Source organism: Cetorhinus maximus, unplaced genomic scaffold, assembly GCF_964194155.1.
Source record: "Cetorhinus maximus unplaced genomic scaffold, sCetMax3.hap1.1 HAP1_SCAFFOLD_1151, whole genome shotgun sequence".
Classification (NCBI taxonomy): Eukaryota; Metazoa; Chordata; class Chondrichthyes; order Lamniformes; family Cetorhinidae; genus Cetorhinus; species Cetorhinus maximus.
Window position 1 is genome coordinate 17,470 of NW_027597093.1, and position 25,400 is coordinate 42,869.

Genomic DNA, 25,400 nt, shown 5'->3' on the forward strand with positions numbered 1-25,400 from the left:
CTGGGGTACAGTTCCACACACACTGACTCTCACTGGGGTACGGGTCCCACACACACTGACTCTCACTGGGGTACGGGTCCCACACACACTGACTCTCACTGGGGTACAGTTCCAGTTGTACTGCCTGCTCCCCCTCCAGAATCCCTGTCTGCAGTTACTCACCGGCCGCACCTCTCCATTCGTGTTGGTGTACTGTCGTGCTAAACCAAAGTCCAACATGTAGCACTTCCTGTAGGTCGATGGGAGACGGCCCATTGCAAAGTTTGACTGCAGGGTTTGGGGAGCGGGGTTGGGAATTGTGGGGGCGGGGGGTGAGGCGGGGGGTGTTTAGAAGAGAGAGAGAGAGAGAGAGAGAGAGTGTGGGTTAAAGGAGACACAGAGATACAACATTAAATACAACTGCTTCATGTCTTTTCCATCACCACAGCCATTAGGCCTCTTCTTCCCACTCCAAATGAGCTGGAGTGCGTAAGGTGATAGGGAGCAGAAAGAGACAGAGAGGTGGAGAGGGCTAGCGAGACACAGAGGCAAAGGGGCACAAGGCAGGGTTGCAGGAAGAGGAGAAACCGGGGAAGTGAGGATTCCCGCCTGCTCCCCAGGGGCTTGTGAAGCTTCTTTGCTGGCAGTGTTGAGGCCGGCTGCCTACTGGACTCACCGGCTTGATGTCACGATGCAGAAACCCAACAGAATGGATGGCTTCGATGGATTGAAGGATCTGTTTGCCCAGTCTCAGGGTGGTGCTCATGGTGAAGGTGCCTCTTGGCTGGCTACGCCTCAGGTCCGCCAGGTTACGGCCCTGGAAAACATTACAACTATTAGCAGAGGAACCGGGGCCAAGGCTCCACAAGGAGCAGATGGCAGTGAAGATCAAGGCACAGTGCTTGTAAAGGAGCAACAACCATTTACATCCCCAGTCAGGTTAATACAGAGAATTGAAGGGCTAAGAACTAGCTGCTCAGGTGTAGTACAGATGGATTCAGAGGGTGGTTTGGGATAAGAGTGATCAGTTTTGGGATTGTTGCACTTTATGCAGCCAGGCCAGTGTTTAATTGCCCCTGGGAGGGTGGTAGTGAGGTGCCTACTTGAACCACTGCAGCCCCTGTTTCACGTTCCACAAGATACAAAGATCTGTGGGAGTATTCAGACTGTGTACAATGTTTGTTTCAGACTGACCTCAGTGCGTTTGGAGATTAGGCTCATGACTGGCAAAGGATCAAACATTTTAACAGTCAACCACATTGCTGTAGGTCTGGAGTCACATGTAGACCAGACCAGGTAAGGATGGCAGATTTCCCTCCCTAAAGGACATTAGTGACCCAGATGGGTTTTTACAACAATTGACAATGTTTCATGGTCATCATTAGACTTTTAATTCCAGATTTTTATTGAATTCAGATTCCCCCATCTGCCGTGGTGGGATTCGAACCTGGGTCCCCAGAGCATTACCCTGGGGTCTCTGGATTACCAGTCCAGTGACAATTTCACTACACCATCACCTCCCCCTGTCCAAATGCAATATCCAGGCTTGGGCTGACAAGTGGCAAGTAACATTCGTGCCACACAAGTGTCAGGCAATGACCATCTCCAACAAAAGAGAATCTAACCATCACCCTTTGACATTCAATGACATTACCATCACTGAATCCCCCACTATCAACATCCTGGGGGTTACCATTGACCAGAAACTGAACTGGACTAGCCATATAAATACTGTAGCTACAAAAGCAGGTCAGAGGCTGGGAATCCTGCGATGAGTAACTCACCTCCTGACCCCTCAAAGCCTGTCCACCATCTACAAGGCACAAGTCAGGAGTGTGATGGAATACTCCCCACTTGCCTGTGTGAGTGCAGCTCCTACAACACTCAAGAAGCTGACACCATCCAGGACAAAGCAGCCGCTTGATTGGCACCACATCCACAAACATTCACTCCCTCCACCACCGACGCACAGTAGCAGCAGTGTGTGTACCATCTACAAGATGCACTGCAGGAATTCACCAAGGCTCCTTCGACAGCATCTACCAAACCCACAACCACTACTATCTAGAAGGACAAGGGCAGCAGATAGATGGGAACACCATCACCTGGAAGTTCCCCTCCAAGTCACTCGCCATCCTGACTTGGAAATATATCACCGTTCCTTCACTGTCGCTGGGTCAAAATCCTGGAACTCCCTCCCTAACAGCACTGTGGGTGTACCTACACCACATGGACTGCAGCGGTTCAAGAAGGCAGCTCACCACCACCTTCTCAAGGGCAACTAGGGATGGGCAATAAATGCTGGCCCAGCCAGAGAAGCTCACATCCCGTGAATGAATAAAAAACAATAAGGAGTCACTAGGACAGGTGACCAAAAGCTCGGTCAAAGAGGTAGGTTTGAAGGAATGTCTTAAAGGAGGAAAGCGAGGTAGAGAGGCTGAGAGGTGAGGCGTAGGGACGGTATCCCAGACCTTGGGTCTCTGGCAGCTGCAGGCACAGCCACCAGTGGTGCAGGAATTGAAATCAGAATTGCACAACAGAATTAGAGGAACCCAGATTTCTCAGGGGTTCCCAGAATTGTTATTGTGCACAAGGAGGCCATTCAGTCCATCGTGTCTGTTCTGGCTCTCCTAAGGAGCAATTCACGTACTGTCACTGCCTCCCCTCTCCCCACATCCCAACACATTCCTCCTTTTCAGATATTTACATAATTTAGACAATGTAGAAAAGTTTACGGCACAGAAAGAGGCCACTCGGCCCATCGTGTCTGTGCTGGCTGAAAACCGAGCCCCCCCCGCAGCCTCACCCCTCTTTCCAGCATTTGGCCTGTAGCCCTGCAGGTTCCGGCACTTGAGGTGCAGATCCAGAGACCTTTTCAATAGTGGCGGGTTTCTGCCTCCACTACCCTTTCAGGCAGTGAGTTCCAGACCACACAACCCTCTGGGTGAAAAAATATTTCCTCATCTCCCTCTAATCTTTCTACCAATCACTTGAAATCTATGCCCCCTAATCACTGACCTCTCTGCTAAGGGAAATAGACCCTTCCCATCCACTCTATCCAGGCCCCTCACTATTTTGTAAATCTCAATCAAATCACCGTTAGTGTCCCCAGTTCCAAGGGGAACAACCCCAGCCTATCCAATCTTTCCTCCTAGCTGCAATTTTCCAGGCCTGGCAACATCCTCGTAAATCTCCTCTGTCCCCTGTCTAGTGCAATTACATCCTTTCTGTAATGAGGTGGCCAGAACAACACACAGTACTCAAGTTGTGGCCTAACTAATGTTTTATACAGTTCCAGCATGACCCCCCCCACTCATATTCAATACCTCAGCTAATAAAGGGAAGGATTCCATCGGCCTTATTGACCTGTTCTGCTACCTTCAGGGACCTGTGGACACTCACTCCAAGATCCCTCACTTCCTCTATACCTCTCACTACCGTCCCATTAATTGTGAATCAAATATTGCTGAAAAAAAAGACTTGTTGAAGCTTTTCATATTGTACTCATCAGGACAATTTGCAAGAATACCAAATGTAAAGGGAACAACAATTTATACTTCACGAGGAGAGTACTGAGCGAGTGTGTTCTTGCGCACGGTTTCAATTTTGGTGTGCCTTCATCCCAAATCAAACGGGAAGAGGCATTTGCTGAGTTCAAACTTCTCTACTCCCAACTATCCCGGCACAAGCAGCATCCACTGAAGACGTTGAATCCTCGAGAGCATGTCTAGCTGATCTAGCGCACGCAAGCTGGGGGATTCCAAATGACTTGGTCAATTTCCATAGAACCATAGAAAAGTTACAGCACAGAAGGAGGCCATTCGGCCCATCTTGTCCATGCCAGCCCGAGGACATCCAGGTGCCCTTTCTAATCCCACCTTCCTGCACCCGGCCCATAGCCCTGCAGCTTACAGCACTTTAGTTGCAGATCCAGGTACTTTTTAAAGAGTTTAAAGTTTCTGCCTCTACCACCAACTTGGACAGCGAATTCCAGACACCCACTACCCTCTGCATAAAAAAGTTCTTCCTCATGTCCCCCCTACACCTTCTGCCACTTATCTTGAATCTATGTCCCCTGGTTCTAGAATTCTCCACCAAGGGAAACAATTTTATCCTGTCCATGCTATCTATTCCCCTCATAATTTTGTACACCTCAATCAAGTCACCTCTCAGCCTTCTTTGTTCTAAGGAAAATAACCCCAACCTATCCAATCTCTCCTCGTAGCTACACTTTTCTAACCCTGGCAACATTCTTGTAAACCTCCTCTGCACTCTCTCCAGAGCTATTATGTCCTTCCTGTAATGTGGTGACCAGAACTGCACACAATACTCCAGTTGTGGCCTCGCCAGAGTTTTATACAATTCCAACATGATATCCTTACTTTTATATTCTATACCTCTGCCAATGAAGGAGAGCATTCCATATGCCTTCTTTACAACCTTGTCTACTTGAACTGCTGCCTTCAGGGACCTGTGTACTTGTACGCCAAGATCTCTCTCTTCATCTACCCCTCTTAGTATATTCCCATTTATTGTGTAATCCCTGTAACTGTTTGACCTCCCTAAATGTATGACCTCACACTTCTCTATGTTAAAACCCATCTGCCACTTTACCGCCCACTCCACCAACCCATCTATATTGTTTTGGAGATTATGGCTATCCTCTACACTATCCACTACTCGGCCAATCTTTGTGTCATCTGCAAATTTCCCAATCGTGCCCCCCACGTTCACGTCCAAATCGTTAATATATAACACAAACAGCAAGGGTCCCAACACCGAGCCATGTGGAACACCACTTGAGACAACTTTCCATTCGCAAGGGCATCCATCGACCATTACCCTTTGCTTCCTGTTACAAAGCCAACCTTTTATCCAGTTTGCCACATTACCCTGAATCCCATGGGCTTTTACTTTCCTGACCAATCTGCCATGTGGGACCTTGTCAAATGCCTTGCTAAAATCCATGTACACAACATCCACTGCACTACCTTCATCAACCCTTCTTGTCACTTCCTCAAAGAATTCAATCAAATTTGTGAGGCAAGACCTTCCTTTAACAAATCCATGCTGACCATCCCTGACTAGTCCATGCCTTTCCACATGACAGTTAATCCTATCTCTCAGGATTGATTCTACCAATTTGCTCACCACCGATGTAAGACTAACTGACCTATAATTGTTTGGCATTTCCTTTGATCCCTTTTTAAACAATGGAACTAGGTTTGCATTTCTCCAGTCCTCCGGTACCTCCCCTGTATCTAGTGAAGTTGGGAAAATCATCCTCAGAGCATCTGCTATCTCCTCCCTGACTTCCTTCAGCAATGCAAATGTCTGGTAGCATAGCGAGGCCAACCCAGACATACATATCTGTAAATCCAACAAAGGGACCGGAATAGTCACCCTTAACAAGCATGACTACATCAACCAAATGCACACCATTCTTAACGACAGGTATAAATTCGTATTGTTATGACCGGGTTGGGAGGAGTGTGTGAATTATCCAGCCCCAGCCCCACTACTCCACAGGCTGCACCAATAATTTAAATATTTAATTTCTCACCAAAATGGCCACTTGTTTACCTCGACTTCTAGCAGCCAGAGGAAAATCCTGAGAAGTGTGAGGTGTTGCATTTTGGGAGGACTAAGACGGCAAGGGAATACACGATGAATGGTAGGACCCTAGGAAGTACAGATGATCAGAGGGACCTTGGTGTACATGTCCATAGATCCCTGAAGAAAGCAGGTCAGGTAGAAAAGGTAATTAAGAAGGCATATGGGATATTTGCTTTTATTAGCAGAGGCACAGAACATAAGGGCAGGGAGGTTATGTTGGAGCTGTGTAAAACGCTGGTTAGGCCACAGCTGGAGTACTGTGTGCAGTTCTGGTCGCCACATTATAGGAAGGATGTGATTGCACTGGAGACGGTGCAGAGGAGATTCACCAGGATGTTCCCTGGTCTGGAGCGTTTCAGATATGAAAAGAGACTGAATAGGCTGGGGTTGTTTTCCTTAGAACAGAGAAGGCTGAGGGGGGGGACCTGATTGAGGTATAAAAAATTATGAGGGGCATTGATAGGAAGAAACTTTTCCTCTTAGAGGAGGTGTCAATAACCAGGGGGCATTGATTTAAGGTAAGGGGAGGGAGGTTTAGAGGGGATTTGAGGAGGGATTTTTTTTCACCCAGAGGGTGGTTGGAATCTGGAACACACACTGCCTGAGGGGGTGGGAGAGGCAGAAACCCAAATAACATTTAAGAAGTATTTAGATGAGCAATTGAAATGCCATAGCATACAGGGCTCCGGGCCAAGTGCTGGAAAATGGGATTGGAATAGATAGGGGCTTGATGGCCGGCGGACATGATGGGCCGAAGGGCCTGTTTCTGTGCTGTATAACCCTATGACTGACTCTAAAAGAGACTCTGACCAGGCTTCTTTTAAAAAAAACTCAATGATTGGTTTATTTTAAATTAAAACTCCCTTTAAACACGTTTCAGCAACTGGTTGACAGGCAATTATAATATGGAAGTATAACTAACTAACCTTTTTAAACTTCCCTAGCACGTGCGCGCACACGCACACAGACAGACACACGCGCGCGCACACGCACAGACGGACACGCGCGCACGCACACGCACAGACGGACACGCGCGCACGCACACGCACAGACGGACACGCGCGCGCGCACACGCACAGACGGACACGCGCGCGCGCACAAGCACAGACGGACACGCGCGCGCGCACAAGCACAGACGGACACGCGCGCGCGCACAAGCACAGACGGACACGCGCGCGCACACACACACAGACGGACACGCGTGCGCACACACACAGACGGACACGCGTGCGCACACACACAGATGGACACAGGCACACACACACACAGACGGACACGTGCGCACACACGCACAGATGGACACAGACACACACACACAGACGGACACACGTGCGCACACGCACACAGACGGACACGCGCATGCACACGGACGCAGACACACACATACAGACGGACACGCGCGCACAGACACAGTCAAACAGGTAGTTTCTGCAGAGTCAGGCAGATGAAAAGAAAACCCTCGTCGAAAGAAAGAAAAATTAAAGTTCATGGTGGTTTGCTGCTGTCAGTCTGAAGTTAACTCGGGCGAAGCCACTGGGCCCAGTAGATGTCAGGAAGTTCACCAACAATGCTTCAGCATGGAGGAGAGTATAGCTAGACCGATTCTCCCTGTCTTGGCCAGCAAGTCTAAAATCATGCAGACAAACTACTCAGATGAGGATTATCTGGCTACAAGTGGAGAAGCGCAGTTTCACAAAGCAGAGAGGGAGAGGGAGAGAGCTAGTCAGGGTAACCTTCTGCTCTCAGCCTTTCCCCAACAAGACTGAAAGTAAACCCACAGGTTCAAACTGAAGGTTTGCCCCTGCCATATGACTGCCTTTCTGTCTCCCAGCTTTTCAATAATTAAACTGCTTTGCAGTTCAAAACAAAAAAGCAAATAAACAGCTCCTTCACAAGTACCATCCAGCCCCGGTGATTCTGTGGGTGAGACCCTGCTCATTGGCATTTCCAAGGTGAACTTATGACCCTTTTAAAAAAAAATTCTCAGGCAGCTTCCAAATGTCCAAATAGTGCCATGTCCTTAGATATTTTAGAAAGAAAAATCCAGTTTAAAGAGGTATGATTCTAACAGTATCCACTGGATCTGCTGCTCAGCATGAGCAGTTAGACTTGTGAAAGCACAAGAAGCTAGCAGGTGATATATACCATAGGGTTCGTCCTCACAGTTCACTATGTCCGTGTGTGTATGGCTGCCCAACACACACAAAAGTGATGTCCCTCTATGCCCAATCTTACCTGTGACCGGTTCTGCACAGCATGAATTGGCCAAATGGCTGGGTGAATTGTTCCGACCAGTTTTGAGCAAGTTTTCCACATGCACGGTGGAGGATTCCTTCCCACTTGCGAAGGCCGGACAGGACTTGCATATGGATAGCAATGCTGTGTCCATGTGCTCATTTGACATTGCTAGCCTATTCACCAATGTTCCACTTAAGGCAGCCATAGATACCTGCGCTGCAGCGCTATACCATGGCAATCTAGACCCACCACCACTGTGTGGATCAGTATTCATTGAGCTTATGAACTCAGCAACTCGCGCAGTTGAGTTCAGCTTTAATGACACCGTGTATGTCCAAATAGATGGTGTTGCCATGGGATCCCCCCTAGGCCCAGCTCTCGCAAACATCTTTGTTGGGTTCTATGAGAAACGCGTCTTCAATGGAATGACACCCAACCTCCTACCCCTTGCATATTTCCAATATGTGGATGCTACTTTTGCTATATATAAATCCGTTGCAGCATGTAATAATTTCCTTACATGTCTTAATGTGCTCCATCCTGCGCTCAAATTCACCTTTGAAATGGAGCAGTCAAATTAACTTCCCTTCCTTGACGTACTAGTTGAGAAATCTGCCACGGGGTTCTACACCATGGTTTACCGCAACCCTTCCTTCACTGGTCAGTACACACGCTGGGATTCTTACAGTTACATGCGCTATAAAATTGGCTTTATCAGCAACCTGTAAATAGGGCCAAAGCCATTTGCTCACCTTGCAAGCTTAGTGCTGAAATAAGGGCATCAAAGGCATCGTGCAGGATAATGACTACCCTGATCAGGTCATTTTGCGCTATATATCACGCAAACTCATGAACGGGCCTAAAGTCACCACTTTCAGCCCTGAAAAGTGCCCAGTCTACCTCGGATTACCCTGGAAGGGCAAGGGATCACAAAAATGTGAGCAACAGGTGGAGCTAGCTGTTTCACGCTGCAGGAGCAACACGAGTGGTATTCGCCACTAACAGGATGCTGCCGTCAAGCCAAATAGACATTCTGCCTCTCACACAAATGAGTAATGTGGTATATGAATTTCAGTGCCAGTGTGATGCTCAGTATGTAGACTGTATGTCCCAAAGACTGGCAGATCATATCAAACAGCATCTCCCAGCCGCTGTTCACAATGGGCAAGGTACGGACCGTATCCAAACAACCCGTGCTCGCACAACTCAAAACACAGTATCCAACATTAGATGTGATTCCGTGAATGGACAGCACTTGCTGAACAATCATGATTGTGCTAAGAATTACACTGACAACCAATTTATGATTATCAGTCAGGCTCGCAGTGTGGCTTACTTACACATGCTAGAAGCTACATATATTAATACACGGGGCCCTGTTTCAGCTAAACAAAGTAAGTAACAGCCATTCACTGGCTCATCTCCCAGAGCAATGCCTTGCCTGGTTTGAATTTAAACAAAGCTTGGTAGTTAACTGTCAGTCAACAGTTAACTGGTGCATTCTCCATGGCAACACCTCTGCCAGACCCCACTTGCCAACCAATCAGCACTCTCTTCTCATAAAGTAGCCACAGTATTTATATGGCTAGTCCAGTTCAGCTTCTGGTCAATGGTAACCCCCAGGATGTTGATGGTGGGGGATTCAGTGATGGTAATGCCATTGAATGTGAAGGGGCGATGGTTAGATTCTCTCTTGCTGGAGATGGTCATTGCCTGACACTTGTGTGGCGCGAATGTTTCTTGCCACTTGTCAGCCCAAGCCTGGATATTGTCCAGGTCTTGCTGTATTTGGGCATGAACTGCTTCAGTATCTGAGGAGTTGCGAATGGTGCTGAACATTGTGCAATCATCAGCGAACACCCCCACTTCTGACCTTATGATGGAAGGAAGGTCATTGATGAAGCAGCTGAAGATTTTTTATTTCCTTCTTTCATTGGGATGTGGGCATCACTGGCAAGGCCAGAATTTGTTGCCCATCCCTAATTGCCCTTGAACTGAGTGTCTGGCTCGGCCATTTCAGAGTCAACCACATTGCTGTGGGTCTGGAGTCACATGTAGGCCAGACCAGGTAAGGACGGCAGATTTCCTTCCCTAAAGGACATTAGTGATCCAGATGGGTTTTTACAACAATGGTTTCATGGTCATCATTACTGAGGGTCACCTTTAATTGAATTATTAATTGAATTTTAAAGTCTACCAGCTGCCGTGGTGGGATTTGAACCCGTGTTCCCAGAGCATTAACCTGGGCCTCTGGATTACTAGTTCAGTGACAATACCACTACACCACCATCTCCCCTAAGAGATGTCGTCTGCAATTTTCTTGATCATTCCCCCTACACTGAGGTCCAAATCATTAATATGTACCACAAAAAGCAGGGGGACCTGGTACTGAACCCTGTGGAACCCCACTGGAACCAGCCTTCCAGTCACAAAAACACCCGACAACAATTACACTTTGTTTCCTGTCACTGAGCCAATTTTATATCCAGCATGCTACATTCCCCAGGATCCCATGGGCTTTTAACCAGTCTGCCATATGGGACCTTGTCAAAAACCTTGCTCAGATTAAGACTGAGATGAGGGGGAATTTCTTGACTCAAAGGGTGGTGAATCTCTACCCCAGAGGGCTGTGAAAGCTCAGTCATTGAGTATGATAACGGAAAACAAAGAAATAGTGGAGGCATTGAAGAGGTATCTTGGGTTTGTCTTCACAGCGGAAGACTTAGAAAATTGCTCAAAGATTCTTGAAAATCAAGAGGTGATAGGGAAGGGTGAAATTAAAACAGTCCCCATCACCAGGGAAAGGGTGCGAGGAAAACTACTAGACCTAACAGCTGACAATTCCCCAGGACCAGGTGGCCTGCATCGTAGGGTCTTAAAAGTAGTGGCTGCAGAGATAGTGGATGCATTGGTTATAATTGTCCAACATTTCTTAGATTCTGCAAAGGTTCCAGTAGATTGGAAAACAGTTAATGTAACACCTTTATTCAAGAAAGGAGGGAGGCAGAAAGCAGGAAACTATAGGCCTGTTAGTCTAATATCTGTGGTGTAGAAATTGCTAGAATCCATTATTAAGGAGGTTATAGCGGGGTACTTAGAAAATCATAATGTGATCAGGAAGAGTCAACATGGCTTTGTGAAAGGGAATCATATTTCACTAATCTATTGGCTTTCTTTGAGGAAGTAACAAGCAACATGGATAAAGGGGAACCTGTAGATGTGCTGTACTTGGATTTCCAAAAGGCATTTGATACGGTGTCACATCAAAGGTCACTACACAAGATAAGACCACATGGTTCGGGGGTAACATATTAACATGGACAGAGGATTGGTCAGCTAACGGGAAGCAGAGTGTAAGGATAAATCTTATTCGGATTGGTAAGATGTAACGAGTGGAGTGCCACAGGAATCAGTGCTGGGGCCTCAACTATTTACCATTTATATCAATGGCTTAGATGAAGGGGCTGAATGTATTGTAGCTACATTTGCAGCTGAAGATAGTTAGAAAAGTAAGCTATGAAGAGGACATAGAGAGTCTCAAAAAGACATAGACAGATTAAATGACTGGGAAAATTTGTCAGATGGAGTATAATGTGGGTAGATGTGAACTTGTTCACTTTGGCAGGAGGAATAGAAAAACAGTGCACTATTTAAATGGAGAGAGTTGTAGAACTCTGAGGCACAGAGGGACCTGGGTGTCCTGGTACATGAATCAGGAAAAGTTAGTCTGCAGGTACAGCGAGTGATTAGGTAGGCAAACTGAATGTTGTCCTTTATTGTGAAAGGAATGGAATGTAAAAGGAGGGAAGTTTTACTGTAGCTGTACAGGGCCTTGGTGAGACCACATCTGGAGAACTGTGTACAGTTTTGGTCTCCATATTTGAAAAAAGATATAATTGCATTAGATGCAGTTCAGAGAAGGTTCACTGGTCTCATTCCTCGAATGAAGGGCTTATCCCATGAGGAAAGGTTCGACAGGCTGGGTCTGTATCCATTGGAGTTTAGAAGATTGAGAGGTGATCTTATTGAAACATAGAAGATCCTGAGGGGATTTGTCAGGGTGGATGCTGAGAGGATGTTTCCCCTTGTCGGAGAGATTAGAACAAAGGGACACAGTTTAAAAATAAGGGGTCTCTCAGTGAAGACTAAGATGAGGAGAAATTGTTTCTCCCAAGGGTCAACGGTGTGTGGAATTCTCTTCCCCAGAAGGTAGTGGAGGCTGGGTCATTGAATATATTCCAGGCTGAGTGAGGCAGGTTTTTGTTAGACAAGGGCGTCAAAGGTTATGGAGGGGGGGGGTGGGGGTGCAGACAGGAATGTGGAGTTCAGGCCACAACAAGATCAGCCATCATCTTATTGAATGGTGGAGCAGGTTTGAAGGGCTGAATGGCCTACTCCTGCTCCTAAGTCCTCTGTTCGAGACAGAAATCAATAGATTTCTGGGTCCTAATGATATAATGGGGTATGGGGATTGTGTAGGAATGTGGTGTTTAGGTCCACATTCAGCCATGATCCAATTGAATGATGCAAAAAGTGGAAAGCAAAATATTGCAGACACTGGAAATCTGAAACAACAACAAAAAACTCCGGAGGTCCAGCAGCATCTGTGGAGGGAGAAACAGCGTTAACATACCAAGTCCTTTTGACCCTTCCTCAGAGCGACTTTCTGAAGACGCTCTGAAGAAGATTCACACGGACTCGAAACGTTAACTCTGTTTCTCTCTCCACAGATGCTGCCAGACCTGCTGAGTTTTTCCAGCATTTTCTGTTTTTGGTGCAGAAGGCTGGATGGGCCAAATGGCCTACTCCTGTTCCTGTGTTCCTAAAATCCAAGTAGGCCACATCCACTGCACTACCCTCATCAATGCTCCTTGCTACCTCCTCAAAAAATTCAATGGAGTTAGTAAGACACGACCTTCTCCCAACAAATCCATGCTGACTCTCCCTGATCAATCTGTGCCTTTCTAAGTGACAGTTTACCCTGTCTCTCAAAATTGATGCCAATAATTTGCCCACTACTGAGGTTAGGCTGACTGGCCTATAATTATTCAGTCAATCCCTCACTCCATTTCTAAACAAAGGTACAACGTCAGCAGACCTCCAATCCTCACCTGTATCCTGACTGAATCCCTCGATTGACCCTGTCTCCACCACACTCTCAGATAGTGCATTCCAGATCCTAACCACTCGATTGACCCTGTCTCCACCACACTCTCAGGCAGTGCATTCCAGACCCTAACCACTCGATTGACCCTGTCTCCACCACACTCTCAGGCAGTGCATTCCAGATCCTAACCACTCGATTGACCCTGTCTCCACCACACTCTCAGACAGTGCATTCCAGATCCTAACCACTCGATTGACCCTGTCTCCACCACACTCTCAGGCAGTGCATTCCAGATCCTAACCACTCGATTGACCCTGTCTCCACCACACTCTCAGACAGTGCGTTCCAGATCCTAACCACTCGATTGACCCTGTCTCCACCACACTCTCAGACAGTGCGTTCCAGATCCTAACCACTCGATTGACCCTGTCTCCACCACACTCTCAGACAGTGCGTTCCAGATCCTAGCCACTCGATTGACCCTGTCTCCACCACACTCTCAGGCAGTGCGTTCCAGATCCTAACCACTCGACTGACCCTGTCTCCACCTCACTCTCAGACAGTGCATTCCAGATCCTAACCACTCGATTGACCCTGTCTCCACCACACTCTCAGACAGTGCATTCCAGATCCTAACCACTCGATTGACCCTGTCTCCACCACACTCTCAGACAGTGCATTCTAGATCCTAACCACTCGCTGTGTGAAACATTTCCCTCATGTCACCATGGCTTCTTTTGTCAATCACTTTAAATCTGTTCTTTCTGGTTCTCCATCCTTCCACCAATGGGAACAGTTTCTCCCTATCTACTCTGTCCAGACCCCTCATGATTTTGAATACCTCTATCAAATCTCCTCTCAACCTCCTCTTCTCCAAGGAGAACAGTCCCAACTTCCCCAATCTATCTACATAACTGAAGTCCCTCATCCCTGGAACCATTCTCATGAATCTGTTTTGCACCCTCTCTAATATCTTCACATCCTTCCTAAATTGTGAAGCCCAGAGCTGGACACAATACTCCAGCTGAGGCCAGACCAGTGTTTACACAGGTTTAACATAACCTCCCTGCTCTTATACTCTGTACTGAGGTCTAACGAGGGTCTTATATAAATTCACCATAACCTCCCTGCTCTTGTACTCTATGCCCCTATTAATAAAGCCCAGGATATTATATGTTTTATTAACTGCCCTCTCCACCTGTCCTGCCATCCTCAATGATCTATGTACATATACACCCAGGTCTTTCTGCTCCTGCACCCCCTTCAAAATTTCACCCCTTATTTCATATTGTCTGTCCATGTTCTTCCTACCAAAATGAATAATTTCACATTTCTCTGCATTGAACTTAATTTGCCACTTGTCCACCCATTCATCAAACTTTCTATGTCCCTTTGACACTGTCCTCCTCATAGTTTACAAAGCTTCCAAGTTCCATATCATCTGCAAACTTTGAAATTGTCCCCTGCACACCAAGATCTAGATCATTAATATATATCAGGAACAGCAAGGGTCCCAACACTGACCCCTGGGGAACTCCACTACAAACCTTCCTCTAGTCCAAAAAGCAGGTATTAACCATTATCCTCGGCTCCCTGCCACTCAGCCAATTTTGTATCCGCGTTGCTACTGTCCCTTTTATTCCATGAGCAATAACTTTTCTCACAAGTCTGTTGTGTGGCACTCTATTGAATGCCTTTTGGAAGTCCATGTACACCGCATCAACAGCAATACCCTCATCGACCTTTTCTGTTACCTCCTCAAAAAGCTCCAGCTGGGCCTGACAGAGCTTTACGTGGTGGTGTACACCATACCCATTCAAGTCTGCATCCTTCGGTATTCAGGGGGTGAAGATGGAGGTCGTACCAGGAAGAACAGCCAGAATAAGAGGAAATAATGGTTTGACTGGGGACTAGGGCAGACACGTGAGATAGAGCAGGCTGCCGACATTCAGAACATAATCCCAACATCAAACAAACTGTTTACCTGAAGCTGCATCACCACATAATTAAACTTCTCGTTCCGTCCACAGCCAATGAACCTGCACACGTGGTCCTTCCCTGAACAGCAACAGAACGATAGCACCAGTTAGCGTCACACAGCCATACACAGGGTGCATGCGACGGGGAGGGGAAGAAAGGGAGAAGCAGTCATTGTTGGCATGAATATATCCAGCACACCCGCTCCATCTGCCTTACCTTGCAGCTTCTTCAGAACAGCCACCTCCATCTTCAGCACCTGCTTGGGTTGCTGGGCAGACTCCACCTTCAGTGCAACGTTCTCCCGGATTAACAAATCTGTCGCCTCGTAAATCTCACCAAACCCTCCTCCACCGATCTTCTTTAGCTGAGCAACAGACAGAAAGCAATGGGCTAAATGTGACACAGAGATTATACTGGAACTGACGACAGGGGACCGGAGATGGGCTGTGAGAGGAGGTTAACTGACTGGGGAGGGTCAGTCATAGGCAGGAGGATAAAGGAAGTGGGATAGCATTCAGAGTCTATAGTAGGGTAGGAGTACAAGGGCAGTGAGATGGGAGATTCTAGGGTCTGGGGCAGTGGGAGGGGAGTGTCTGGGGGTACGGGGCAGTGAGAAGGGAGTGTCTAGGGGTACGGGGCAGTGGGAGTGGAGTGTCTGGGGGTACGGGGCAGTGGGAGGGGAGAGTCTGGGGTTACGGGGCAGTGAGAAGGGAGTGTCTAGGGGTACGGGGCAGTGAGAGGGGAGTGTCTGGGGGTACGGGGCAGTGATAAGGGAGTGTCTGGGGGTACGGGGTAGAGAGAGGGGAGTGTCTAGGGGTACGGGGCAGTGAGAGGGGAGTGTCTGGGGGTACGGGGCAGTGGGAGGGGAGAGTCTGGGGGTACGGGGCAGTATGAGGGGAGTGTCTGGGGGTACGGGGCAGTGAGAGGGGAGTGTCTGGGGGTACGGGACAGTGAGAAGGGAGAGTCTAGGGGTACGGGGCAGTGAGAGGGGAGTGTCTGGGGGTACGGGGCAGCATGAGGGGAGTGTCTGGGGGTACGGGGCAGTGGGAGGGGAGAGTCTGGGGTTACGGGGCAGTGAGAGGGGAGTGTCTAGGGGTACGGGGCAGTGAGAGGGGAGTGTCTGGGGGTACGGGGCAGTGAGAAGGGAGTGTCTGGGGGTACGGGGTAGAGAGAGGGGAGTGTCTAGGGGTACGGGGCAGTGAGAGGGGAGAGTCTGGGGGTACGGGGTAGAGAGAGGGGAGTGTCTAGGGGTACGGGGCAGTGAGAGGGGAGAGTCTGGGGTTACGGGGCAGTGAGAGGGGAGTGTCTGGGGGTACGGGACAGTGAGAAGGGAGTGTCTAGGGGTACGGGGCAGTGAGAGGGGAGTGTCTGGGGGTACAGGGCAGTATGAGGGGAGTGTCTGGGGGTACGGGGCAGTGGGAGGGGAGAGTCTGGGGTTACGGGGCAGTGAGAGGGGAGTGTCTAGGGGTACGGGGCAGTGAGAGGGGAGTGTCTGGGGGTACGGGGCAGTGAGAAGGGAGTGTCTGGGGGTACGGGGTAGAGAGAGGGGAGTGTCTAGGGGTACGGGGCAGTGAGAGGGGAGAGTCTGGGGTTACGGGGCAGTGAGAAGGGAGTGTCTAGGGGTACGGGGCAGTGAGAGGGGAGTGTCTGGGGGTACGGGGCAGTGAGAAGGGAGTGTCTGGGGGTACGGGGCAGTGAGAGGGGAGTGTCTGGGGGTGCGGAGCAGTGAGAGGGGAGTGTCTGGGGGTACGGGACAGTGAGAGGGGAGTGTCTGGGGGTACGGGGCAGTGAGAGGGGAGCGTCTGGAGGTACGGGACTGTGAGAGGGGAGCGTCTGGAGGTACGGGGCAGTGAGAGGGGAGCGTCTGGGGGTACGGGACTGTGAGAGGGGAGTGTCTGGGGGTACGGGGCAGTGAGAGGGGAGTGTCTGGGGGTACGGGGCAGTAAGAGGGGAGTGTCTGGGGGTACGGGGCAGTGAGAGGGGAGTGTCTGGGGGTACGGGACAGTGAGAGGGGAGTGTCTGGGGGTACGGGGCAGTGAGAGGGGAGTGTCTGGGGTTACGGGGCAGTGAGAGGAGTGGGTCTCGGGGTACAGGGCAATGAGAGGAGTGGTTCTCGGGGTACAGGGCAGTGAGAGGAGTGGGTCTCGGGGTACAGGGCAGTGAGAGGGGAGCATACGGGGCAGTGGGAAGGGTGCAGGGCAGTGGGAGGGGAGAGTCTACAGTAGGGTTGGGAATGGTGAGTATTAAGGTGGTGTCACTCACCACTTTCCAGCGGTCCTTGACAACAAAGGCCACAGGCAAGATGTCGACCTGCTCCCCTCCCCCGCTCATGTTTGCCTCGTCCTGTGTTGGGGCTGCGAGGCACTGCATTGGACAGCCAGCGAGAACTCATCCAGACTCCTTCCAAGCCCAGTCCATTTACCTACACAATCAACAGAAAAATCCAGCTGACCCATATCACTGAGGTGTCAACCTGCTTCTTTTTCATTGTTACCAGATGAATGTCTCTGGCTGGGACAGCATTTATTGCCCTCGAGAAGGTGGTGATGAGCTGCCTTCTTGAGCCACTGCAGCCCATGTGGTGTAGGTACACCCACAGTGCTGTTAGGGAGGGAGTTCCAGGATTTTGACCCAGCGACAGTGAAGGAACGGTGATATATTTCCAAGTCAGGGTGGTGAGTGACTTGGAGGGGAACTTCCAGGTGGTGGTGTTCCCATCTATCTGCTGCCCTTGTCCTTCTAGATGGTAGCGGTCATGGGTTTGGAAGGTGCTGTCTAAGGAGCCTTGGTGAATTCCTGCAGTGCATCTTGTAGATGGTACACACACTGCTGCTACTGTGCGTCGGTGGTGGAGGGAGTGAATGTTTGTGGATGTGGTGCCAATCAAGCGGCTGCTTTGTCCTAGACGGTGTCAAACTTCTTCAGTGTTGTGGGAGCTGCACTCATCCAGGCAAGTGGGGAGTATTCCATCACACTCCTGACTTGTGCCTTGTAGATGGTGGACAGGCTTTGGGGAGTCAGGAGGTGAATTACTCACCACAGGATTCCCAGTCTCTGACCTGCTCTTGTAGCCACAGTATTTATATGGCTAGTCCAGTTCAGTTTCTGGTCAATGGTAACCCCCAGGAAGTTGATAGTGGGGGATTCAGTGATGATAACTTCAAAGGGCGATGGTTAGATTCTCTCTTGTTGGAGATGGTCATTGCCTGGCACTTGTGTAGCACGAATGTTACTTGCCACTTGCCAGCCCAAGCCTGGATATTGTCCAGGACTTGCTGCATTTGGACATGGGCTGCTTCAGTATCTGAGGAATCACGAATGGTGCTGAACATTGTGCAAACATCAGCGAACATCCCCACTTCTGACCTCATGATGGAAAGAAGGTCATTGATGAAGCAGCTGAAGATGGTTGAGCCGAGGACACTACCCTGAGGAACTCCTGCAGTGATGTCCTGGAGCTGAGATGACTGACCTCCACCAACCACAACCATCTTCCTTTGTGCTAGGTATGACTCCAACCAGTGGAGAGTTTCCTCCCTGATTCCCATTGACTCCAGTTTTGCTAGGGCTCCTTGATGCCACTCTCGGTCAAATGCAGCCTTGATGTCAAGGACAGTCACTCTCACCTCACCTCGGGAGTTCAGCTCTTCAGCGCAAGGAGAGAAAGCGCAGGTGGGAGGGAGTGAGAGAGAGAGGGGGGAGCGTGAGAGAGGTGGGGGGAGCGAGAGAGGGAGCGGGATTTCACTCAGAATCGGAGAGAACAGTTGGGGCTGAAAGCGTGGGAGAGGTGGGAAGAGTGGTTAAAGAAAATTATGGCCGAATAGGGACAAAAATAGGGACTTGCATGTGGAGGCTGGAGAAATAGAGAAGGTGTTGAACGAGTACTTTGCATCTGACTTTACAAAGGAAGAAGATGCTTCCCAGGCCCAGGTGAGAGAGGAGGTAACTGGTCCACTATAAGAATTTACAATTGAGAGGAAGGAGGTGTTAGAAAGGCTATCTTTACTCAAAATAGATAAGGTGTCAGGACGGGATGAGATGCATCTGAGGGGACTGAGGGAAATGAGAGTGGAAATTGCAGAGGCAATAGTAATAATCTTCCAATCTTCCTTAGACACAGGGTAAGTGCCAGAGGACTGGAGAATTGTGAATGTTACACCCATGTTCAAAAAGGGATGCAAGGATAAAGCTGGTAACTACAGATGAGTCAGTTTGATTCTGGAAACTATAGTATGGGATTAAATCAATAATCACTTAGGCAACAGCAGGATAATTAAGGAACAACAGCACGGCTTCATCAAGGGAAAATCACGTGTAACTAACTTCCTGGAGTTTTTTGAGGAGGTAGCGGAGAAGGTTGATAAGGGAAACGCTGTTGACGTGGTGTATATGGATTTTCAAAAGGCATTTGATACAGAGCTTAGCTCTATCACTTGCTGCTTATGCTGTTTGACACGCAAGTAGTCCTGTGTTATAGCTTCACCAGGTTGACACCTCATTTTTAAGTATGCCTGGTGCTGCTCCTGGCATGCCCTCCTGCACTCTTCAATGAACCAGGGTTGATCCCCTGGCTTGATGGTCATGGTAGAGTGGGGGATATGCCAGGCCATGAGGTTACAGGTTGTGTTCGAGTACAATTCTGCTGCTGCTGATGGCCCACAGCACCTCATGGATGCCCAGTCTTGAGTTGCTAGATCTGTTTGAAATCTATCCCATTTAGCACGGTGGTAGTGCCACACAACACGATGGAGGGTATCCGCAATGTGAAGGTGGGACTTCGTCTCCACAATGACTGTGCGGTGGTCACTCCTACCGATACTGTCATGGACAGATGTATCTGCGGCAGGCAGATTGCTGAGGATGAGGTCAAGTATGTTTTTCCCTCTTGTTGTTTCCCTCACCACCTGCCGCAGACCCAGTCTAGCAGCTATGTCCTTTAGGACTCGGCCAGCTCGGTCAGTAGTGGTGCTACCGAGCCACTCTTGGTGATGGACATTGAAGTCCCTCACCCAGAGTACATTCTGTGCCCTTGCCACCCTCAGTGCTTCCTCCAAGTGTGTTTAACATGGAGGAGACTGATTCATCAGCTGAGGGAGGGCGGTACGTGGTAATCAGCAGGAGGTTTCCTTGCCCATGTTTGACCTGATGCCATGAGACTTCATGGGGTCCGGAGTTAATGTTGAGGACTCCCAGGGCAACTCCCTCCCGACTGTAAACCACTGTGCCTCCACCTCTGCTGGGCCTGTCCTGCTGGTGGGACAGGACATACCCAGGGATGGTGATGGTGGTGTCTGGGACATTATCTGTAAGTTATGATCCCGTGAGGATGACTATGTCAGGCTGTTGCTTGACTAGTCTGTGAGACAGCTCTCCCAATTTTGGCACTCGCCCCCAGATGTTAGTAAGGAGGAGTTTGCAAGGCTGACAGGGCTGAGTTTGCTGTTGTCGTTTGCGGTGCCCAGGTCGATGCCGGGTGATCCGTCCGGTTTCATTCCTTTTTGTGACTTTGTAGCGGTTTGATACAACTGAGTGTCTGGCTCGGGCATTTCAGAATCAACCGCATTGCTGTGGGTCTGGAGACACATGTAGGCCAGACCAGAAGTGAGAATGTTCGCTGATGTTTGTACAATGTTCAGCACCATTCGTGACTCCTCAGATACTGAAGCAGTCCATGTCCAAATGCAGCAAGACCTGGACAATATCCAGGCTTGGGCTGACAAGTGGCAAGTAACATTCACGCCACACAAGTGCCAGGCAATGAGCATCTTCAATAAGAGAGAATCCAACCATCGCCCCTTGACATTCAATGACGTTACCATCACTGAATCCCCCACTATCAACTTCCTGGGGGTTACCATTGACCAGAAACTGAACTGGACTAGCCATATAAATACTGTGGCTACAAGAGCAGGTCAGAGGCTGGGAATCCTATGATGAGTACCTCACCTCCTGACTCTCCAAAGCCTGTCCACCATCTACAAGGCACAAGTCAGGAGTGTGATGGAATACTCCCCACTTGCCTGGATGAGTGCAGCTCCCACAACACTCAAGAAGCTGGACACCATCCAGGACAAAGCAGCCGCTTGATTGGCACCCCATCCACATTCACTCCCTCCACCACCGACGCACAGTAGCAGCAGTGTGTGTACCGTCTACAAGATGCACTGCAGGAATTCACCAAGGCTCCTTAGACAGCACCTTCCAAACCCATGACCACTACCATCTAGAAGGACAAGGGCAGCAGGTAGATGGGAAACACCACCACCTGGAAGTTCACCTCCAAGTCACTCACCATCCTGACTTGGAAATATATCACCGTTCCTTCACTGTCGCTGGGTCAAAATCCTGGGACTCCCTCCCTAACAGCACTGTGGGTGTACCTACACCACATTGACTGCAGCGGTTCAAGAAGGCAGCTCACCACCACCTTCTCAAGGGGCAACTAGGGATGGGCAATAAATGCTGGCCCGGCCAGCAAAGCCCACATCCTGTGAATGAATTAATATTATCAGAGAGGCACCAATTCATGGGCCCCTTATCCTTGACGAGGAATGTGCTGCAGAAAGTGGACTGTACTGATGGTGTGTGACGAATTAGGGGTTGGAGGAAGGTCATGTGAAGCAGAAACAACGTGATAGAGCAGTAGGGCTGAATGGGCAATTCCTGTGCTGTAACTGAGTAGGAATAGTATGTAATACACTCAACTGCAGAAAGAAGACATTGAGAGATGAAAGAGGAGATACACAGCAATGTTTGATCACACGTATACTGTACATTAACTTGTGCTGCAGGTCTGCTCTGCACCCTTTGCAGCCCTCCAAACCCCATCACCGCCAGTCAAATATAACTCAAATACACCTATCACCACAGCGGAGGACCCTATTCCACGTGCACGCAAACTGGTGTCCCTCACAAGCCAACACAGGCACCTGGATAGGGTGGGAGCGGGTATATAGGGTGGGAGGTGGGAGTGGGTATATAGGGTGGGAGGTGGGAGTGGGTATATAGGGTGGGAGGTGGGAGTAGGTATATAGGGTGGGAGGTGGGAGTGGGTATATAGGGTGGGAGGTGGGAGCGGGTATATAGGTGGGAGGTGGGAGTGGGTATATAGGGTGGAAGGTGGGAGTGGGTATATAGGGTGGGAGGTGGGAGCGGGTATATAGAGTGGAAGGTGGGAGTGGGTATATAGGGTGGGAGGTGGGAGCGGGTATATAGGATGGGAGGTGGGAGCGGGTATATAGGATGGGAGGTGGGAGCGGGTATATAGAGTGGGAGGTGGGAGCGGGTATATAGGGTGGGAGGTGGGAGCGGGTATATAGGGTGGGAGGTGGGAGCGGGTATATAGGGTGGGAGGTGGGAGCGGTATATAGGGTGGGAGGTGGGAGCGGGTATATAGGGTGGGAGGTGGGAGCGGGTATATAGGGTGGGAGGTGGGAGTGGGTATATAGGGTGGAAGGTGGGTACCCTGGAGAGGGAGCAGAGCTCTGGGGGGATGGGGGCCAGGTCCCTGTCCACTGTTTCGGGTGCCCTGAGGAGGGGGCAAGGGTCAGCGGGTGGTCTGGATCTGATCCTGGTCAGTGGGTGGTCTGGGTCTGCTCCTGGTCAGTGGGTGGTCTGGGTCTGCACCTGGTCAGTGGGCGGTCTGGGTCTGCTGCTGGTCAGCGGGCGGTCTGGGTCTGCACCTGGTCAGTGGGTGGTCTGGGTTTTGCTCCTGGTCAGTGGGTGGTCTGGGTCTGCACCTGGTCAGTGGGTGGTCTGGGTTTTGCTCCTGGTCAGTGGGTGGTCTGGGTTTTGCTCCTGGTCAGTGGGTGGTCTGGGTCTGCTCCGGGTCAGTGGGTGGTCTGGGTCTGCTCCGGGTCAGTGGGTGGTCTGGGTCTGGGTCTGCTCCTGGTCAGTGGGTGGTCTGGGTCTGCTCCGGGTCAGTGGGTGGTCTGGGTCTGATCCTGGTCAGCGGGCGGTCTGGGTCTGCACCTGGTCAGTGGGTGGTCTGGGTTTTGCTCCTGGTCAGTGGGTGGTCTGGGTCTGCACCTGGTCAGTGGGTGGTCTGGGTTTTGCTCCTGGTCAGTGGGTGGTCTGGGTTTTGCTCCTGGTCAGTGGGTGGTCTGGGTCTGCTCCGGGTCAGTGGGTGGTCTGGGTCTGCTCCGGGTCAGTGGGTGGTCTGGGTCTGGGTCTGCTCCTGGTCAGTGGGTGGTCTGGGTCTGGGTCTGCTCCGGGTCAGTGGGTGGTCTGGGTCTGATCCTGGTCAGTGGGTGGTCTGGGTCTGGGTCTGCTCCTGGTCAGTGGGTGGTCTGGGTTTTGCTCCTGGTCAGTGGGTGGTCTGGGTCTGCTCCGGGTCAGTGGGTGGTCTGGGTCTGGGTCTGATCCTGGTCAGTGGGTGGTCTGGGTCTGGGTCTGCTCCTGGTCAGTGGGTGGTCTGGGTTTTGCTCCTGGTCAGTGGGTGGTCTGGGTCTGCTCCGGGTCAGTGGGTGGTCTGGGTCTGCTCCTGGTCAGTGGGTGGTCTGGGTTTTGCTCCTGGTCAGTGGGTGGTCTGGGTTTTGCTCCTGGTCAGTGGGTGGTCTGGGTCTGCTCCTGGTCAGTGGGTGGTCTGGGTCTGGGTCTGCTCCGGGTCAGTGGGTGGTCTGGGTCTGGGTCTGATCCTGGTCAGTGGGTGGTCTGGGTTTTGCTCCTGGTCAGTGGGTGGTCTGGGTCTGGGTCTGCTCCTGGTCAGTGGGTGGTCTGGGTTTTGCTCCTGGTCAGTGGGTGGTCTGGGTTTTGCTCCGGGTCAGTGGGTGGTCTGGGTCTGGGTCTGATCCTGGTCAGTGGGTGGTCTGGGTCTGATCCTGGTCAGTGGGTGGTCTGGGTTTTGCTCCTGGTCAGTGGGTGGTCTGGGTTTTGCTCCTGGTCAGTGGGTGGTCTGGGTCTGCTCCTGGTCAGTGGGTGGTCTGGGTTTTGCTCCTGGTCAGTGGGTGGTCTGGGTCTGCTCCTGGTCAGTGGGTGGTCTGGGTCCGCTGCTGGTCAGTGGGTGGTCTGGGTCCGCTGCTGGTCAGTGGGTGGTCTGGGTCTGGGTCTGATCCTGGTCAGTGGGTGGTCTGGGTCTGGGTCTGCTCCTGGTCAGTGGGTGGTCTGGGTTTTGCTCCTGGTCAGTGGGTGGTCTGGGTTTTGCTCCTGGTCAGTGGGTGGTCTGGGTCTGATCCTGGTCAGTGGGTGGTCTGGGTCTGCTCCTGGTCAGTGGGTGGTCTGGGTCTGATCCTGGTCAGTGGGTGGTCTGGGTCTGCTCCTGGTCAGTGGGTGGTCTGGGTCTGATCCTGGTCAGTGGGTGGTCTGGGTCTGGGTCTGATCCTGGTCAGTGGGTGGTCTGGGTCTGATCCTGGTCAGTGGGTGGTCTGGGTCTGATCCTGGTCAGTGGGTGGTCTGGGTCTGGGTCTGATCCTGGTCAGTGGGTGGTCTGGGTCTGATCCTGGTCAGTGGGTGGTCTGGGTCTGGGTTTTGCTGCTGGTCAGTGGGTGGTCTGGGTCTGCTCCTGGTCAGTGGGTGGTCTGGGTCTGGGTTTTGCTGCTGGTCAGTGGGTGGTCTGGGTCTGCTCCTGGTCAGTGGGTGGTCTGGGTTTTGCTCCTGGTCAGTGGGTGGTCTGGGTCCGCTGCTGGTCAGTGGGTGGTCTGGGTCTGCTCCTGGTCAGTGGGTGGTCTGGGTTTTGCTCCTGGTCAGTGGGTGGTCTGGGTTTTGCTCCTGGTCAGTGGGTGGTCTGGGTTTTGCTCCTGGTCAGTGGGTGGTCTGGGTCTGGGTCTGATCCTGGTCAGTGGGTGGTCTGGGTCTGATCCTGGTCAGTGGGGAGTTTGGCCACAGCCCAGAGGGGGATGGGATGATGGGGTCGAACCCTGTTCATTCCCCGCCCGGTTCGGCCCGGGCCTCGGCCACACTCACCGCCGCGTCCTGCTCTGGGTGACCCCAGGCTCCGCGCTGTGGGCCCAGCCTCGCCTCTCTCTCTGGCTCCGTCCGGCTGCCGCTGCCTCCCTCACCCGCCCACTCTCTCCATCGCCTTTTCTCCGCAGTGCAGACCGGCTGCAGCACCGGGATCCGCCAGGCGAGGGAGCGCTCACCCGGCGCCAGCCCCGCCCCCGGCGCCAACCACGCCCCCTCACCGCCTGCAGCACCGGGATCTGCCAGGAGAGGGAGCGCTCACCCGGCGCTAGCCCCGCCCATCGGCGCCAACCACGCCCCCTCACCGCCAGCAGCACCGGGATCTGCCAGGAGAGGGAGCGCTCACCCGGCGCCAGCTCCGCCCCCTTACAGCCTGAAGCACCGGGATCCGCCAGAAAAGGGAGCGCTCATCCCAGCCCCGCCCCCGGCGCCAGCCTCGCTCCCCGGCGCCAGCCCCGCCCCCTTAACGACTGCATCACCGGGATCCGCCAGGAGAGGGAGCGCTCATCCCATCGCCAGCCCTGCCCCCCCGCCCGGCGCCAACCACGCCCCCTCACCACCTGCAGCACCGGGATCCGCCAGG

At 51.3% G+C, this 25,400-nt stretch overlaps 1 protein-coding gene across 1 annotated transcript; it reads right to left on the bottom strand.

Annotated features, from left to right (window-relative positions):
* Nucleotides 1-162: 162 nt before the first annotated feature.
* On the bottom strand, nt 163-25,010 carry LOC144675777 (tau-tubulin kinase 1-like; the record flags this gene model as incomplete). The annotated part of the gene is made up of 6 exons (XM_078536367.1): nt 24,821-25,010; nt 17,183-17,342; nt 15,137-15,284; nt 14,925-14,998; nt 656-796; nt 163-267 (listed from the first exon to the last, which is right to left on the bottom strand). Coding segments are annotated over exons 2-6 (576 nt in total), but the record flags the coding sequence as incomplete, so codon positions are not given.
* Between the last annotated feature and the right edge of the window lie 390 nt (nt 25,011-25,400).